The 15,923-nt window shown below is 43.8% G+C and overlaps 4 protein-coding genes across 4 annotated transcripts; 2 read left to right on the top strand and 2 right to left on the bottom strand.

Annotated features, from left to right (window-relative positions):
* Positions 1-1,111: 1,111 nt before the first annotated feature.
* Positions 1,112-1,915, top strand: BCR41DRAFT_347381 (hypothetical protein). Its single transcript, XM_022023085.1, has one exon. The coding sequence runs from the start codon at positions 1,209-1,211 to the stop codon at positions 1,863-1,865; it is 657 nt and encodes a 218-aa protein (XP_021884826.1). The 5' UTR covers positions 1,112-1,208; the 3' UTR covers positions 1,866-1,915.
* Positions 1,916-1,995: 80 nt separating this feature from the next.
* On the top strand, positions 1,996-5,019 carry BCR41DRAFT_347380 (Rab3 GTPase-activating protein regulatory subunit N-terminus-domain-containing protein). The gene is made up of 7 exons (XM_022023084.1): positions 1,996-2,124; positions 2,236-2,989; positions 3,087-3,143; positions 3,223-3,277; positions 3,379-3,577; positions 3,687-3,782; positions 3,881-5,019. Exons 1-7 carry the CDS (start codon positions 2,034-2,036, stop codon positions 4,981-4,983), a joined length of 2,355 nt encoding a protein of 784 aa, XP_021884825.1. The 5' UTR covers positions 1,996-2,033; the 3' UTR covers positions 4,984-5,019.
* BCR41DRAFT_347376 (carotenoid oxygenase) lies at positions 4,991-7,473 on the bottom strand. The gene is made up of 4 exons (XM_022023083.1): positions 7,099-7,473; positions 6,538-6,986; positions 6,259-6,431; positions 4,991-6,153 (listed from the first exon to the last, which is right to left on the bottom strand). The coding sequence occupies exons 1-4, from the start codon at positions 7,340-7,342 to the stop codon at positions 5,118-5,120; spliced, it is 1,902 nt and encodes a 633-aa protein (XP_021884824.1). The 5' UTR covers positions 7,343-7,473; the 3' UTR covers positions 4,991-5,117.
* A 1,210-nt stretch (positions 7,474-8,683) lies between these two features.
* On the bottom strand, positions 8,684-14,791 carry BCR41DRAFT_368050 (hypothetical protein; the record flags this gene model as incomplete). Its single annotated transcript, XM_022026355.1, has 9 exons — positions 8,684-9,315; positions 9,679-9,718; positions 11,021-11,113; positions 11,261-11,460; positions 11,548-12,874; positions 12,978-14,232; positions 14,328-14,480; positions 14,573-14,631; positions 14,771-14,791. 9 exons carry the CDS (start codon positions 14,789-14,791, stop codon positions 8,684-8,686), a joined length of 3,780 nt encoding a protein of 1,259 aa, XP_021884823.1.
* Positions 14,792-15,923: the final 1,132 nt, after the last annotated feature.

Below are 15,923 nucleotides of genomic sequence, written 5' to 3'. Positions count from 1 at the left end.
GAAGAAGGAAGAAGGAAGAAAAAAAAAAAAAAAAAAAGACACGAACAGGCACAACTAATTACGTGACAGCCGAGCTTAGTGTGATGGGCAGTAACAAAAGTGATGATGAACAAGAGAAGGAAACAATGATGATGAGCTGTAGAGATTAGGCGTGAAGCGATTACAACAGCAACCAACAATAAGACAGAGAGAAATATTTTAAAGAGTAGATTTGCAACTGTTCCTGTTGGCTAAAAAAGAAATGAGATTGAATGCGAGTCAAAAAAAAAAAAAAAAAAAAAAAAAGGGCAGCAAAGGATGAAGAGACAGACGGGATATTTGAACAAGCCGATTAAAAAAAAAAAAAAAAAAAAAAAAAAAAAAGAAAATAGAATAAAAAAATAAAAGACTGCCTTTTGCTTTTTTCTTTTGCAAAGGTTTGCTTTCTGTTTTGTAATTGATGGATGAATGAATTTAATGGATTATTGATTGTAATGAACGATACAATTGTGATTTAGTCAATTGGATAAGAGGGAAAGGAGGAGAAGAAAGGAGGAAGGGAGAGAAAAAAGGTGAATGAGGGAACTTCGCAAAGAGCGAAGAGTAGGAGAGAAGAGGGAGAGAGTGGGAAGTACTTTGCAAAAAAAAAGAAAAAGAAAAAATAACCTGGCATCTCCGTCTTGTTCTCCTTGTCCTTGTCAATCAACCGGGTGTTCTTTCGTGTCATTATCTCATTCCATTGCCATCCTTTCACAAGCACATGGATACAAAGCAAATAAATAGATGGCTTCTCTCTCACACCTCCTATTGAATACATTTTAAGAGAGAAAGAAAGAGAGAGCAGTGAGAATGCACACTTCAAGTCTGGCTGGTTTTTAGTTTCGCAATTGACAATTGGCTCAATAAATTTCATTGCTTCTGGACCATGCACTGGGTTCATGCTGCCAGCTATTGTTATTGGGTTGGGCTGCCTCTCTTCTCGTCTGTCGACTGTTGATTGATATATATATATACCTTATTCCGCCCTTGTGAACTTGTGAAGGAATCACTGCTCTTTTTTCTTCGTTTAAAATGAATAAATAAATTCTGCAAAATATTTAATTTCATTATTAAATAAATTGTTTCTCTATCCAGAACCGCGTGCAGTTGCTACATTCAGCATGTTGTGACGTTGGAATAGAATATAAAAAAAGGGCGGGAAAAGATAACAACAACAGACGCAATCTACAATGGAACCAACAGACAATGCTAATGACGCCGCGTACATGTCCATGCTGACACGCAACATTCCTGGTGTCGGAAACACACCACTGAACTTCACCCCCTCAAAAGCAACTACCACCGCTACCATCACATTCAATTTAAACAACTTCATTGCTGTGGAGGCCTTAACAGACAAACAACGCAGCGCAATCAAGATTCTTCAGGAGGCTCAAAAGGATACTCTGTTCGTGTCTGAAGGCGAGGAGCCCTTTCAATATGTACATATCAATCCGAAGCAACGAGCCGCTGTGACAACAATCAATGCGGACAATAGCAGTTCCCAACCACCGCTACCAACAGGTCATGAATTCTTGAAGCTCCTCGAAACGAACCAAGTGTCGTCGGACGAGCAGGAAATCACAAATGCGGTCTGTGAAGCAACACCAGATTTGAGCACAATCCTCAACAAAGCCAACCCAGGTTCACACAAAATTGCAAAGGCGCTTGAGGACGTCTTCCACTTCAATGCAAACAAGAATGGTGAGATCCAGTCGCTAAAGGACCCTAAAGTAGCCCTCTATAGAGTAATATTACCTTCCTCTCCAACAAGAGTTCATCTCTGGACCTTGGGATGGGTGGACAACCATTTGCTAGGTTTTTATACTATCAGTATCGAATCCTAATGTCCTTTAGAGAAAAGGGGAAAAAAAAAACCATCGTTGCAATAAAGAACAATTAAAACAAACGTGACTGTGCTAGACTTGAGTTACTTGTACTTTTGCGTATTGCAGTAACCCAGCCTCGTGTTCATCTATTTTTAAGATCTTTGCATTTATTTCGGCATCAGCTCAATGTCACATCATCGTTGGGAACTTTCCCCACTCGGGTGTATCCCGCATGAAGTCCTCTCTATCTTATTGGGTTCTTTACCAAAAGTACCAGGTAAGCCATTGAAGAAAAAAAAAAAAAAAAAAAAAAAAAAGAATCGTAATAAACTCAGACACCTCTAGAGACTGCTAACAAAAATCTTAACAATGTTTTATCACCTCATAGATCCAAGGTTAGAAGAAAAAGCACTAGAAAGACAGAGCGAAGGGCATGATGATCGGCTTTCAGACGATGACGATGAAGAGGACGGGGAGGTAGAGGCAGGAAGGACCAGTCTATTAGTACAGGAATCAAAATCACGTCAGCGTGAAGCAGCAGCCCAATGCAATGTAATCATTAATCACGATAGTGAAAAAACAAAGAGACATTTGGAAACAGAGGATTACCAAAAGCCATGGAACGTACCAGATGATGAATGGGCTTGGTCTGACGAAGAGCCATCCGCTTCTTCCTTCATAACTCCAAAAAGCATGCAGAGCACCATAGTATCTCGGCAGAATCCATCAGCTAAGAGTCCAAAAAAAATGTCAGCAGGGTTTGCCCTCAGCAGCAACATTTCGAAGGGCCAGAGGGCTCATAATGATGTGTCAGAGTCGGCGTCATCTACAACTTCAACTTCAGCCTCAGCTGTATCATCGCCTAGCCTTCAATCGGGATTAAAGACACTGCCTCTAAATAATAATACAACAGCAGTAAAATCACATCCTTTGACTGTTGCCCAGGATCTCTCTATCTCAGTATGCGACAGTGGTCGGTATATCGCCTGTGCTAGTACAAGAATGTTTGCCATTCTCACGCGAATGACTCACCCTTCAAATTCACGGCCACCAAGTTTCGACTCTGATCAAGGACAAAAGTCACTTCGTCCTGTCCATGAATGGGTGTTAATAGGGCAAGGATCGGGTGTCGATAGTGAGCTGTAAGATACTTCCTTGCGCAGCAATAATAACTACAGCAAATAACAAGATGATCAATTAGCGGCTAATACAGTATTTTACATACACTCCTTCTATTAGGGACGCCATCACGACTATTTTATGCTTGCCACTCTTTGTACCTCGATCCCATCAAAGGTAAGCTTTTTACTTCGCTTACACAACAAGCTCATACACCGGCTCGGGCAGTAAGGGATTTATACCAAGCACCCCTTAGTCAAGTCTATGTCGTTTTAGGATACAAGTCTGGGATGATTAGAATTTTTAACGAAGTAGGACACCCCCCGTCAAAAATTTTCTTTAATATATATATGACACAACACATGAATATGGGGGACTTACTTTTTGTATATTGGGATTACCAACTCGATAGTCTGGTCAATTAGTTGTTGTACAGCAACTCCATCATACCCCTGTTATTTCCATTAAAGCCAGGATCGGCATCGGAAAAACCCCAGGCCAAGATGAAGATGAGATGACTATCTTGCACGAAGAAGGCAAGATTGTCTGCATAGAAGGTGAGAGTTTATGGGTCGTCCTCCGCCTATCAAATGGGTCTGGTCGCTCTTCAGGCAAGTATATAAAACAAGAGATGTCATGGTTATGAATTAAAATTTATTTTACTTTTATATGCACGACATGTATTCATTAGATTTTTCTCTCCTATTGTGCACAAAATAGACAATAAATCAATCCAAGTGAGTCAGGCACCTACATTTGCATACAAAAAATGGAGCCTGCAGAATCAGGGCTTGATGGTTGACGTCGTTAGCTGTGGTAAATACTATTGATCTTCTTTCGTCTATATTGGACATATAGTATCAAATATATAGACGTAATGTAGTAATATTTTTGCCCTAACATTAACCTTCTAGGCCCAGCTCGACACAAACCTACTTTATCGAATGGATTCTCATCCTCTTCAAGCTCCTCAATGTTTACATCCGACGCTACAGAGAGATTCGTGTCCGTTGGTTCAAAGCCGATGATGGCATTCTATGCTTCTAGTAGCTCGAGCCGTCCACTGTTCTCTGCCACGTCACTTGCTACACAGATGGCGGCAAGGGTGACTAATGCTGTTTTTGGCTTTGCAAAGTCAATATGGGGCTCTTCATCTTCGCCAAGGTCAGGCTCACCTGCCATAGGGAACACCAGTGGCCGATCTACTCCAGATCAAAAGCGATTGTCGGGATCAAACTCACAGGATGGAGCTGCGGGCCCTTATGGGACCATTTACCCCTCTGCAATGGCGCCTGCCACAGAAGTGCCAGCAGTCCTTTGGCTGAGTGACCCTCAAAGATGCATTCGCCATTTGTCATTGGCGCCATTTCCTCCAAGAGGGTCATGCTATCACTATCCATCAAAGTTGGCAGCAATGACGGACTCATTGGGACGCGTACTTTTGGTAGATTTGGAAGAGTGTGAGATTATCCGGATGTGGAAAGGTCTTCGAGGAGCACGGTGCGGCTGGGTCCAGGAGGAAAGGATTGTGAGATCAGGTGAGGCTTCAAATGGTAGCTCAACCTTTAAAAAGCATCTTGTCTTATACCTGGTTATCTATGCACCAAAACGTGGGACTGTTGAGATTTATCCTGCACGACAAGGCAAACGTGTAGGAGTGATGCAGGTAGGATTGGGCTGGAAAGTCTGCACGACATTCTCTAGTCCGATAGGCAAACCCGTACTTCTAGACAGGATTAGTGGAGCCTCTAAGCTTGATGCGATTCACCCGAGCAGTCGCGAAGCAGCTCACTCTTCATACCAAACACAAGTCATAGACCCCAATCAACTTAGTCTGTCCCAGTGTCTGTTGATTGGGCCAACGGGAGAAATATTACGGGTCAGATCAACTGCTGTAGATCCTTCAAACATATCCTCGCCTGCATTATTCGGCTCAGAGGCCATCCCCCAAACAGTTGCATCAAAGAGTCCAGAAGCAGAAACGATCGAAACCCGTTTCCAATCCATGAAGACATGAAAACACATTTTATTTTCGTTCAAATAAATCACATACCATAAAAGATACGAAATAGACATATTTCTATTCTGTGATATAATGCTGAATCTGATTATTTTATGTAGTATGCTATTCAGTTCAAATATGACAGGTATTTAATGATGACGATTGCGGCGCTCAAGCATATCCTTATTGGCTTGGATCTGCTCTCGGGTGACATGCAAACCGTGGAATCCATAGGGCACACGACGAGGGATACGCACTTTAGCAACAGGTTCAATATCCTGACCAATATTCTTGGCATCAAAGATCCAAAGCTCCGTTACTTGCTTGTTAGCCTTGGCAAGCCCATTCTCCATCTGTCGTTCATCATACACATACACCAACAGATGTCCGTCATCTTCTTCAAGTTCTTTGCCATCTTCTCGTGGTGAGTTTGGTACAAACAAGGCCTCGCCTGCATAGATGTGGGGACCAAAAATATGGATCTGACCAGTTTGTTCTTCGATACGCTTCAGCTCTTTGGCACCTAACTCCCAGCAGCCCTCACCGCCTTCGTTTTCAGCCAGCCCAGAGCTTAATAGCTCTTGTCTGCGCTTGAGCACCGCCTGAATGTCGGTTTTAATGATGCCATTGAATTTAACAGCTACTCCTGGGGAAGAAGGTGCAATAGTGGCTCCAAAGACATATCTTAAATCCGGTTGCATATATCGGTTAAAATTAATAATAGGGAACTCCGAGCTGGCAGTTGAAAGCGTTGTGATTTGAGTTTCTCTGGTCTTGAAGTCGAACCTGAACAGAGTCATATAGGCTGCATCTGGGTCCTGGGTTGCATAAGAGCCAGATCCAGGGGCACTATATTCTCGCTCGTACTCTTTTTGAGTTTTACCACCACCATAACCTCCAGTATTTGTGGGTTGCCATAAATTGATATCGGAAATAAAGCGCTCAGAGCGACAAGCAGTTAAGCACACTGCAATCACTTTGCCATCTTCGTCCTTCTCCTCCCAGGCGTTGGCGGTGTGGAAAATGTGGCAGGCACGTGAATTGAACCAGATGATCTCGTCTTTGGTCGAGTCGTAGTAACGAGGGATGATGCCAAAGCGAGTAGGTGACTTTGGATCAAATGAAATGACAGGCTTGCCTTCTTTCTTATGCTTGGTACTGATGAAAAGTGGGACGCCCATGATACTATGAAAATAAATCCGATTTAATTTTGACGCTAATAAAATTATAATAATGATCATAGATACTGTCGAGTTAAAGTCTTCTTTTTTTAATCAGTGATGTACTTACATCGAATAAGAAGGAGTAATAGCAAAATCATGCATCATGATAGACTTTTTGAGACTTTTAATGGGTTCCTGCCAGACTATGTGCTTGCCATCAGCCGCCACAACGGAATAATACATAAATGGATAAGTAAACCTATATGAAAAGAAGATAAACTCGCCAGTTTTCGGATCGATCTATTATTAAACACATTAGTAGGATAGTAGGAGAAAATATATCAATTTGAGGATATCATTCTTTTCCTGTCAATGCATACAATTAATTCTTTTTGTTTTTCCTTACCTTGGGATGAGCTGTACAAACCTCTGGAGTGCTTTCTTTAATCTTTTTTTCCAGCGTATTCTTGTCTTCCTCTTTTTTCTCTCCATATTCTTCTTCTTCTTCTTCAAAGAAGTATTCGCCAGTGGTATTAAGGCTGGGGACGCTGGTCTCGATTGGTTTACCGCCCTCGTTCAATGCCAAGAGTCTAGATCCAAAGAATGCAAGGGCCGTATTTCCATTACCAAAATTTTTGACCTTGAAGAATGCAGCCTTTAGTCGATACCAGAAATGCCAAAGGAGTACCCCCCAGAAGATATCGGCGCCTGCCATGACCAGGCCCAAGGTAAGGTTCATTCGTCCATATTTGTTGGCTTTCTTGAATATCTCACTTCGTACCCAGCGATTCATGTATCGTGCACGAATCGGCTCATCCTCATTGCCGGGTTCAAAATAAACGCCATGGAGCATTCCTATTAAAAAAAAAAAAAAAAAAAAAAAAAAAAACAGTTAGATATCATTAATGTTGTATTATTAATATTATTACTAAAAGAAAAAAGAACATACTGTTTCGTTAATGTTTACCTTCGCCGTCGAAAAAGTGATGAGGAACACCATCATCAGCAACGTGGAGAGAATTAGGTCCTGTACGGACATATTGCGAGCCACGGAGAGACTCTGGGATCTTTCCAATAACTTCACATTCGATACCCTCGTCTCCGATAGTCTCCTCAAAGACAGGATAGAAGTTGCCGTGAAGATAAGGATGTGGATGACCCTCTTTACGGTCTTTGGGACGAACTTTGATATCGGGCGCAATGGCTGACATAGCTACTGTTATTGTTGTTTATTGTTATGATAGGTTTTTAAACGAGATAAGTGCGCGACTTTTGTTTGTCTCTGCTAAGTGGAGTATCGAATACAGGAATGGTGATAAAGGAAAAAGAGAATGAAAAAAAAAAAAAAAAAAAAAAAAAAAATGGATGCCCAAGTTGTTTTATACTAGAACGGAAATGCCAAGTTGTACGGATAGGAATAAGCACAGACCCCATCCATGCACACGGCAAGTAATTCATCCGAATGCGAGGCTTGTATTTGTGAGGTAATTCACCCAACAGCTCCACGATTGATTTTTATACTTTTGCGGTTTTGGGTTTGTGGCGTGTGGAGAAAGGATTGCATATTTGCAAAGTAACCATTTTGGGTGTAGGTGCGATCGGGCTCGGAATCGAATTTAACCCCTTCCTCCAGGAAAGAACACGGCACTCATTGGCTGAAAAATATCTGAACAATACTTTGTTGGTGTTGCCGCCTTTGGTATACCATGTTGATGCTTCAACACAACACGATGCGCGTTCATGTGAGATAGTGCACATGCCCATGGTAATTCTCACCACAAAACAAATATCAAAGGTTACTTGGCTGCATCCCTGTCTGCATTGTCGTCTCCAATAACTGCGTTGAGCTTCTGATTCTGTGCATTTGTGCGACTGGGAAACATATTCCTATTGACGTAAACATCGTTACATGAAAAAAGGAGGTTGCATAAGCATTCAAATATTAATTAAAAATATCGGCGAGTTCAGAAGTAAGCGATTCATCTCATCAAATCCAATTTTTCCGAAAATGATCGGGAAAGGGGATAAATGCTCGTCTCATTTTAGCTGACCAAGTCGAATAACTTGACGGCTAGAGCTTATTCTCCAAGAGCCAGGATTACAATGTCTCATCTATTCTTCTTGCCCTTTTCCCTCTCCTTCCTTTCTCCGACTCACGATCAGGTAAATGCAGATTCGATTCTTTTTATTTAAAGGTAGCTTCAGGGTTATGTACAATTTGACATTAAAAGAAGATTTGCCTCAATGATTGACTCTTATTGATCACCAATGGTTAGAGAGAGAATTTCACATTACAAAATAAAGTTTAGTTTTCTTTTGCATGAATAGCACAGAATGGCACAAGAAATAAAAAAGCGGCAAATGCTGCTAGTATTCAACTGTTAATTTTTTTTTATTACCGATGTTGAGCTTTATAAATACAGGACCATTAAGAAATGATGGAGCGTACAAATGATGGAAGACATATGAACCAGCTTTGAGAAGTATCGTACATTGTGTAGTGAACATAGAAAAAGTAGAAAGAGTGAAGATGGAATATAAAAAAAGTCTGGTCACTTCTTGGCCTGCTGTTGTTGGGCTTGTTGCTGGGCTTGTTGCTGGGCTTGTTGCTGGGCTTGTTGCTGGGCTTGTTGCTGGGCTTGTTGCTGGGCTTGTTGAGCTTGTTGCTGGGCCTGCTGCTGTTGCTGTTGCTGCTGCTGCAAGGCAAGCTGCTGTTGCTGTAATGCAAGCGCCTGTTGATGTTGCTGTTGTAGAGCCAACTGCTGCACCTGGGCTTGCGCCTGAAGTTGACGCTGCTGCTGCTGAACTAGCTGTTGCTGCATTTGCAATTTCTGCGCCTGTAGTTTTTGCTGCTGAAGGATATGCTGCTGTTGCAGCAGTTGCTTTTGCTGAGCTAGCTGAGCAGCCGTCAAAGGTTGACCATTTATAAGCGTAGCTGCTTGTCCAATTTGCTGCTGCGCCAACTGTGGAGATGCTTGCTGCTGCGGTAGAGTCTGTGTAGTCTGACCGGCAAGCTGCTGTCCGTTCTGCTGTTGCTGCTGCTGTTGTTGTTGCAACAAAATCAGCTGTTGCTGTTGCTGCTGCTGACGTTGAATCGCCTGATGCTGGCCCTCAAAATAACGCATCAGTTGTTGACGTGCTTGTGTCTCAGCTTGGACACGAGGGAGGTTTGGATAATGTTGAGCTACTTGTGCAATCATTTGCGGAGTTGGGACAATCGGCATGGACGGAACCGCGGGCATGGGGGAAGTCGACATGGCTTGTGTGCCTGCTGCTACCTGCTGCGCCTGTTGTAGCTGCTGCTGCTGTTTCTGTAGTTGTTGCTGCTGTTGAAGTATCTGTTGTTGTTGCTGAAGAGCTTGCTGTTGTTGTTGCTGCTGCTGCTGTTGCTGTTGGAGTTGCTGAGACTGAGGCTGAGCATTGCTCATGATTGGGGTTTGGGCCGCGGTAGGTGTAGCTCCAGCAGATGATGCTACAGCGGGAGAATGAAACATAGTTGGACTATTCACGACTCCAGCCGCCAAAACAGGTGTGTTGCCACCCTTACCTCCATTCCCGATATTCAAGATTTGACCAGGCTGTTGAGGCTTTGTGCCATTGCTATTCACTAACCCGATGTTAGAGGTATTATTGAGTACGCCTCCAGCAAGAATAGGGGTCGATGGCGTTGCTGCTCCCGAAGAATTGGCCGATCCGTTTCCTGAACCATTTGCACGATTTGCAGGGGCACTCACTTGATTAATGGACTCGCCTGGCGTGCTAGGTCCGCTGGGAAGTGTGGGGGTCAATCCACCCATTTGAGCAGTCGAAGCTTGTCGAGGAGAACCTGTAGGTGTTTTGATTTGCTGCAGCTGTACCACTTGTTGTTGCTTTTGCTGCATTGCTTGTTGCTGAATTTGCTGCTGCTGTAATGCTTGGGCTTGCGCTTGAGCACGTTGAGCTTGAAGCTGAAGCTGTTGTTGTTGAAGTTGCTGCAGCTGCTGTTGCTGTAATTGTTGCTGTTGTTGTTTCTGAGCATGGAGCTGCTGGGCTTGAAGCTGCTGGGCTTGAGCCTGTAGTTGCTGAGCCTGTAACTGCTGAGCCTGTTGTGCCAGTAGCTGTTGCTGCTGTTGAGCCGCCTGTAAATGGTGCGCCTGGAGAGAGGGACTTGCAAATCCAGGCATTGGTGATGTCATAGGCCTTGCGAGTGGAGATGATGATGCTTGTTGCTGTTGCTGTTGCTGTTGCTGTTGCTGTTGCTGTTGCTGTTGCTGTTGCTGTTGCTGCTGATGCTGTTGAAGTTGCTGTTGTGCCTGCGCTTGTGCTTGCGCCTGTACCTGAGCTAGCTGCTGTTGTTGAAGTTGCTGCTGCTGAAGTTGCTGCTGCTGAAGCTGTTGCGCCTGAGCAAGCTGCTGCTGTTGGCGAAGGTAAGCCTGGATCTGCGGGGTGGTCAGGGACAATGCAGGGTTAGCGGCACGGATGAGCTGAATTGCTTGTGCGGCACCCAGACTGGCAGGCAAAGAGATTGGCTGAGAGACCTGGGTTTGCACCTGTGGCAACGATTGAGCCTGAGAGTGCGCCTGAGCTTGCGCTTGAGCGGCTTGTACCTGCTGTTGCTGGAGCTGTTGCTGCTGCTGCAATTGAAGCTGCTGTTGTTGCTGAAGCTGTTGGAGTTGCAACTGCTGCTGAAGCTGCTGCTGCTGAAGTTGGAGTTGGACTGCCTGCGCCTGTTGTGCTTGAGTTTGCGCTTGCACTTGAACTGGAGTTTGGGCTTGCGCAGGAGACTGTGCTTGTACTTGGGCCTGAACTTGGGCCTGCACCTGTGCCTGAACTTGTTGTGCGTTAAGAGGCCGCACTCCAGCTTTGCTTTGTGGCGACATGGGTGTAGCTCGTTGCTGTGTAGCAGTTACCTGGGCAGTAACAGCGCCGGTAGGGCGGGCCAATTGCTGAGTTGCATCCAATGGCATTCCAGGAGCGTTTGGAATGGTTGGGCGCACGACAGGCTAGATTAAAATCACGAGAAAATGAAAAAAAAAAAAAAAAAAAAAAAAAAAAAAAAAAAAAAAGCGAGAAAACAGACCACAAATATCAATAATTCTGAATTTACAGAGAGAAGTTGCTATCGACATAAGCAATAACCAGTGACTCACCCTTCCAAGAGCTAACGATGCTGCCTGCATCTGGCGTTGTTCATGCATGGCTTGGTTCAATTGACGTTCCCGCTCCAATTTTACCTTGCTTAAATCGGCTGGCGTCAGTAGTACAGTACTGCCTCCAACTTTCGGGCTCTGGCCCTGGTTGTCCTGGTTTACAACAGTCTTCTTGTTTGCAGCAGCAGCGACTGCAGAACCTAATATAAGAACCAAAGTCTGGGTAAATGGCGGTGGTTCAGACAAGATAAAATGTTATCCTGTAACAAAATGCGCTTAAAGCTCACCACTATTGTTGACACGGCTCTGAGCAGCCTCTCGCTTTTTGCTCGCTTTCTTCATGGCCTCTAGTAGGCTCATCGAGCGTTGCTTCTTCCGTGCTGGGTCCGCCTTAATAGTTGTAACAATCTTCTTGCCATCTTTATCCTTCCTAGCCTTTGGAGGAGAGGGCGACGGTATGGAGTTTGAAGGAAGATTGCCAATTGGGATGAGTCCTAAGCTGGTTTCAATCGCTGTACCATTGCCCCCAGACTGTGGTCCCTCCTTCTTGGCCCATTTTTCATAACAATCCCAAGGAGTTCTTCGGTCTGATGAGATGATAGGACCACGCATAGAATTAAATATATCCGAGATCAGGTCCCAGTTGTATTGATAGGGCTTGATTAAAGTCATCAAAAGATCCTCTTCTTCACTTAGCCAAACGACAGGTGTTCTCTGAGCATGGGGACTTGGGGGTGTAGGTCTACGAATGGGTATCATGGGTGCATCCTTATTTTTTTTGGCTTGAAACAAAACAGGAACAGCTCTGGGCGGCTCCGTTCCAGGAATAGCGTTTAATATCTTCCCCTCAATTTTTGGCACTCGAGCATCCTCTTCCTCAAAATCGTCTGCTTCGCCAGTCAACTCTCTTTTACGCTTCACATAGATAATTTGAGAAGCCAAGGGGCCAAACTCAAGTGTAGGCGGCCTAGAACTCATTAATCTGCTAATCATAGTGACTCTACCGTGTTCCGCTTCATCAATATAGGCGTCATTATCGTCTGGATTAGGGGGCCCATAGAGTGGCAAATCTGGAAATAACGCACCAACATCAAATGATCCAATGTGAACGCCCTCCATGAGAGCCTCCAAAGTATCTAATGAGAAAACAGTAGTGCTCGTATCGAGCTCCAAAATTGAAGGCCTGCACTTTTGAAGAACAGCGGGTGAGATCGGTGGTGGCATCATTATGAAATCGTCCTTCGCATTATCCTTCATCTTTGCCACGAGTATCTTATTTTCAGCCTCTGTCAGGTCGCTGCTGCTAAACTTTGACTCGGATGTTAATGCTGCATCCGGCGCATCCGCTGCAGAATGTTCTGATGTATCTGTGGGTGTAGACATCACGATATCTTCTGCTTCGATTTTGATAGAGCGTTCAGTCGTAATATCCTTATCCTGCTTCACAGCGCTATCGTTACCAGATGTTTGAGAAGCTTCCAAAGAAGGTTCAGATATATCCATCATGTTCTCATCAATAATGTCCTCCACCTTGACCGTCGTTTCCATCGCCTGCAATGAATGTCCCTGTGTTTCGGATAACATCGGCTCTGAGAGCCCAACAACTTTTCGACGCTGTTTATGGATGTATAAAAGAGGGAAGGATTGATAACATATCCAAAAACAAAAATAAAGCAAAAAAAGAAAAAAAAGACCAAATTAATGAAATATCACTTACCGAGACACAAACGAGGGATTTATCCTCGGCTTCATGCCATGCCATGATCCACCTTGACATCTGATACGCAGTGGCAATCTTCCAACGTCTCTCCTCCTTGAAATCCACTTGAATCCAGCGCATTTCGTCGAGTAAATGATCCCAGTGTGTTTTCGTCCTAGCAGGTCCTCGATGCTTCTTGATCTGCTTGAAGCTCCAGCGATTACCCGCTTTCAGTGCCTCTATCCGTTGCATCGCTCGCACCAGCTTGAGTTCTTCGCGTGCTACCTTCCAATCCTTAGTTGTCAGTACTTTACTCGCAGTCTGTAGCGCTTTGTAGATCGGCTGCGACTGAGCCTTGAGCTGCCAAGCATAAAGATCCACATGTCTAGGAGGTCGGCCGGATGAAGACGATCCATCTATGAGATCGTGCCGCGATGATCCATAACGTGAATCCGAGCGTTTCATGATAGTTGGTGTAGTTGTTGGCTGGGCAAGCTTTTTTGTTGAATGGAGTTTCAAAGCAACGGCTTTGGCGGGTGTGGACTCTCCTACATTTGTTGGTGGAGTTGTTACGGAGCCACCATTTATCGCCGCATTCAAGGCATCGTTTGTTGTGGATGGAGCCAAAGTGGATACACTAGAATCTGAAGCACTGATAGGAGAGGTTGCTACCGGCGAAGGATGCTCATATTGAGGATGGCGCAGAGTAGGCGTGGTGGGTGATCTTTCAGAAGCGGACCCTAATATTTCTTCTACACTTCGATGTCGAATAGCCCCACTGACTCCCCGTGTCACCATACGCTCTGGAGGAGGAAGCATGCGCTTCAGTTTACGAGAGGGTGACGTCTCAGCTGAATTGTTTTGAGGTCCAGGGGTACTTCCTGGTGTGCTTCCAGGCGTCCTTGGTTCTGGCGTCATCTGCCGATCGCCATGGGTGGGATTGTCGCCTTCAGGTAATGCAGCATTGGATTTCGGGGACGCGAGGTTGCCTTCGTGCGCTATATCTTGTACATCTTCAAAGCTGATTATTGATGGTGTTGGTTCCTTCTTGATTGTAGGCTCCTTTCCACCTGCTTCCTTAGTTTCAACATGCTCGTTTTCAACAATTTCCATCGGCGAATCTGAGGTAAGATCTGGAACCACAACCGCACTATCCGATGGTGTCATTACTGTAGGCGTGGTACTTTCCTGCTTCACTAAAGACTCTAGAATATCCATTTCAACATTTTCCTCATCTCCGTCGATTTCGAGCATTCCTGAGGTCGGGTTTGATCTAAGTTGATAAATTTTATTACATTTAAATGCTTTTCATTAAAAACTATTAGGTCGAAATTGCAATATTACAGCCCACACTTTCGCTTCTCTTACTCTGACAGCCGGTGTTCTTCTTGAAAGGCCTTCAATTTCTCTACGTCGATTTTCGAGAAATCTTGCTCGGGTTCCAGACTAGCTTCCGTTCCAGCGAGTTGCTTCATGTAAAAGAACTGTTTTAGAAGAAAGTCTCGTCGAACGAGGATTTCACTAAAGACGGTAAAGCAGATAAGTAAAATTGTTATTGGCAAGATGCCTAACGATAAGGATAATGAAATGATTTAAATATATTTTGCACATACTCGATTTTTTCTTGGTGTGCCTTTTCCGATTGAAGTCGCATCTTGAGTATTTCTGGCAACTAATGAAAAAATAAAGAAGAGTATGGGTGACATAGTACAAGAAAGCTAAAAAGAAAAACAATCATTTCACCCCAGCTAATAACTTCAAGATATAATCTGTAAAGCTAATAGCCCTGAACAAACAACAAATGTACTTACAGTTCTGTTCACCTCGGCCATGTTGAGGGAACTTTTTCTTTGTGGGCTCAAAACAATCAGGCAAACACCAAAACAGTGGCTTCCTGATGTTCCTTCTGCTGCAGTTGTCGGCGTATGCTGGCGTGAAGATGCACACGCACGACGGATGGGAAAAGAAAGGCAGGAAATAGAATGTAATGCTCTAAAAACAGCCTAAGGGACAGTGTAGATGGGATATTTAATGATAGGAATATATGATGTGTGCTATCCAACCACGTGATAAATAGCCTTTCCATTGCTGCACATTTGTGCATTAAGAGAACAACTTAAAAAGAAATTTCTGAAGAAACTGGGTGCGTAGACAATAAGAAGCCAGCAAAAAAAAAAAATAGAAAAAAGGCAATTACAATATATGCTGAATCACACGCATCTAAGTGATGGGGATCGGTAGCAAAATATAAAGAAATGATCATGTACAAAGCAAATACAAGATGATTGTCCATGTACTTGTCACATTAAATTAATTATAGAAAGGGTTTGCAGGAAGTAATTGCCAAGGGACGGTTTATTTTTTATCTTACCCAGTCAAGTCAATAGATATTCTAAAAGGATGATGACCGGAAGCAAATGCAATCAGAAGATTGAAGAATTAAATTTACTAAAAAAAAGTTGGGTGTATTTCCTGTCGCTGAAAGTGCCGATGAGGTGCTTTTTTTTTTTTTTTTTTTTTTTTCAGTAATGCCTCCTTCTCTCTTTGCAAGAAGTCAGCACAACGGTGGCTATATATACGCTATATTGAGATGAGAAAATCTGATTGGCTGGTAGCGCACGATGCCTATTGGCCGTTTTGTGTACAGGAAATAAAGCAGTTCATGGAAGTAAAGGGAAAGACCTGCTCCAACCTCACGAGCAGTTTCTACCACTACCTAAAATGGCTCTTATTTGCCCTCATAAGGGACCCTGCCTGTCTTCGCATGATACGAAAAGAGTATCACAAACTGTCTCTCTTCATGATGTGCAGTTCCAGATATTTGCAGTTGAAGACGTAAATGCTGTGAAAGATATTGCTCGAGTGGTAACACACTCTTCATTAATGCAAGCTGATCCTTGATATGGCTCAAGGAGCTAGGACTAGGGCTATTATCAAGTTAAAGTCGCGATAAATGCTGTGCAC

This window comes from Lobosporangium transversale, assembly GCF_002105155.1.
Source record: "Lobosporangium transversale strain NRRL 3116 chromosome Unknown BCR41scaffold_5, whole genome shotgun sequence".
Lineage (NCBI taxonomy): Eukaryota > Fungi > Mortierellomycota > Mortierellomycetes > Mortierellales > Mortierellaceae > Lobosporangium > Lobosporangium transversale.
The sequence above is the reverse complement of the archived record's forward strand: the minus strand, read 5'-3'. Positions and strand labels throughout refer to the sequence as shown.

What these genes read in the sequence shown, in the direction of transcription:
- BCR41DRAFT_347376 (XM_022023083.1), bottom strand. Translation starts at nt 7,342, where the DNA reads ATGTCAGCCATTGCGCCCGATATCAAAGTTCGTCCCAAAGACCGTAAA. An exon ending in TTTGTACAGCTCATCCCAAG is followed by an intron (nt 6,432 to 6,537) that starts GTAAGGAAAAAC and finishes GTTTAATAATAG; the next exon opens with ATCGATCCGAAAACTGGCGA. An exon ending in ATTACTCCTTCTTATTCGAT is followed by an intron (nt 6,154 to 6,258) that starts GTAAGTACATCA and finishes TTATTTTCATAG; the next exon opens with TATCATGGGCGTCCCACTTT.
- BCR41DRAFT_347381 (XM_022023085.1), top strand. Translation starts at nt 1,209, where the DNA reads ATGGAACCAACAGACAATGCTAATGACGCCGCGTACATGTCCATGCTG.
- BCR41DRAFT_347380 (XM_022023084.1), top strand. Translation starts at nt 2,034, where the DNA reads ATGTCACATCATCGTTGGGAACTTTCCCCACTCGGGTGTATCCCGCAT. An exon ending in TGATTAGAATTTTTAACGAA is followed by an intron (nt 3,278 to 3,378) that starts GTAGGACACCCC and finishes CCAACTCGATAG; the next exon opens with TCTGGTCAATTAGTTGTTGT. An exon ending in GGTTGACGTCGTTAGCTGTG is followed by an intron (nt 3,783 to 3,880) that starts GTAAATACTATT and finishes TTAACCTTCTAG; the next exon opens with GCCCAGCTCGACACAAACCT.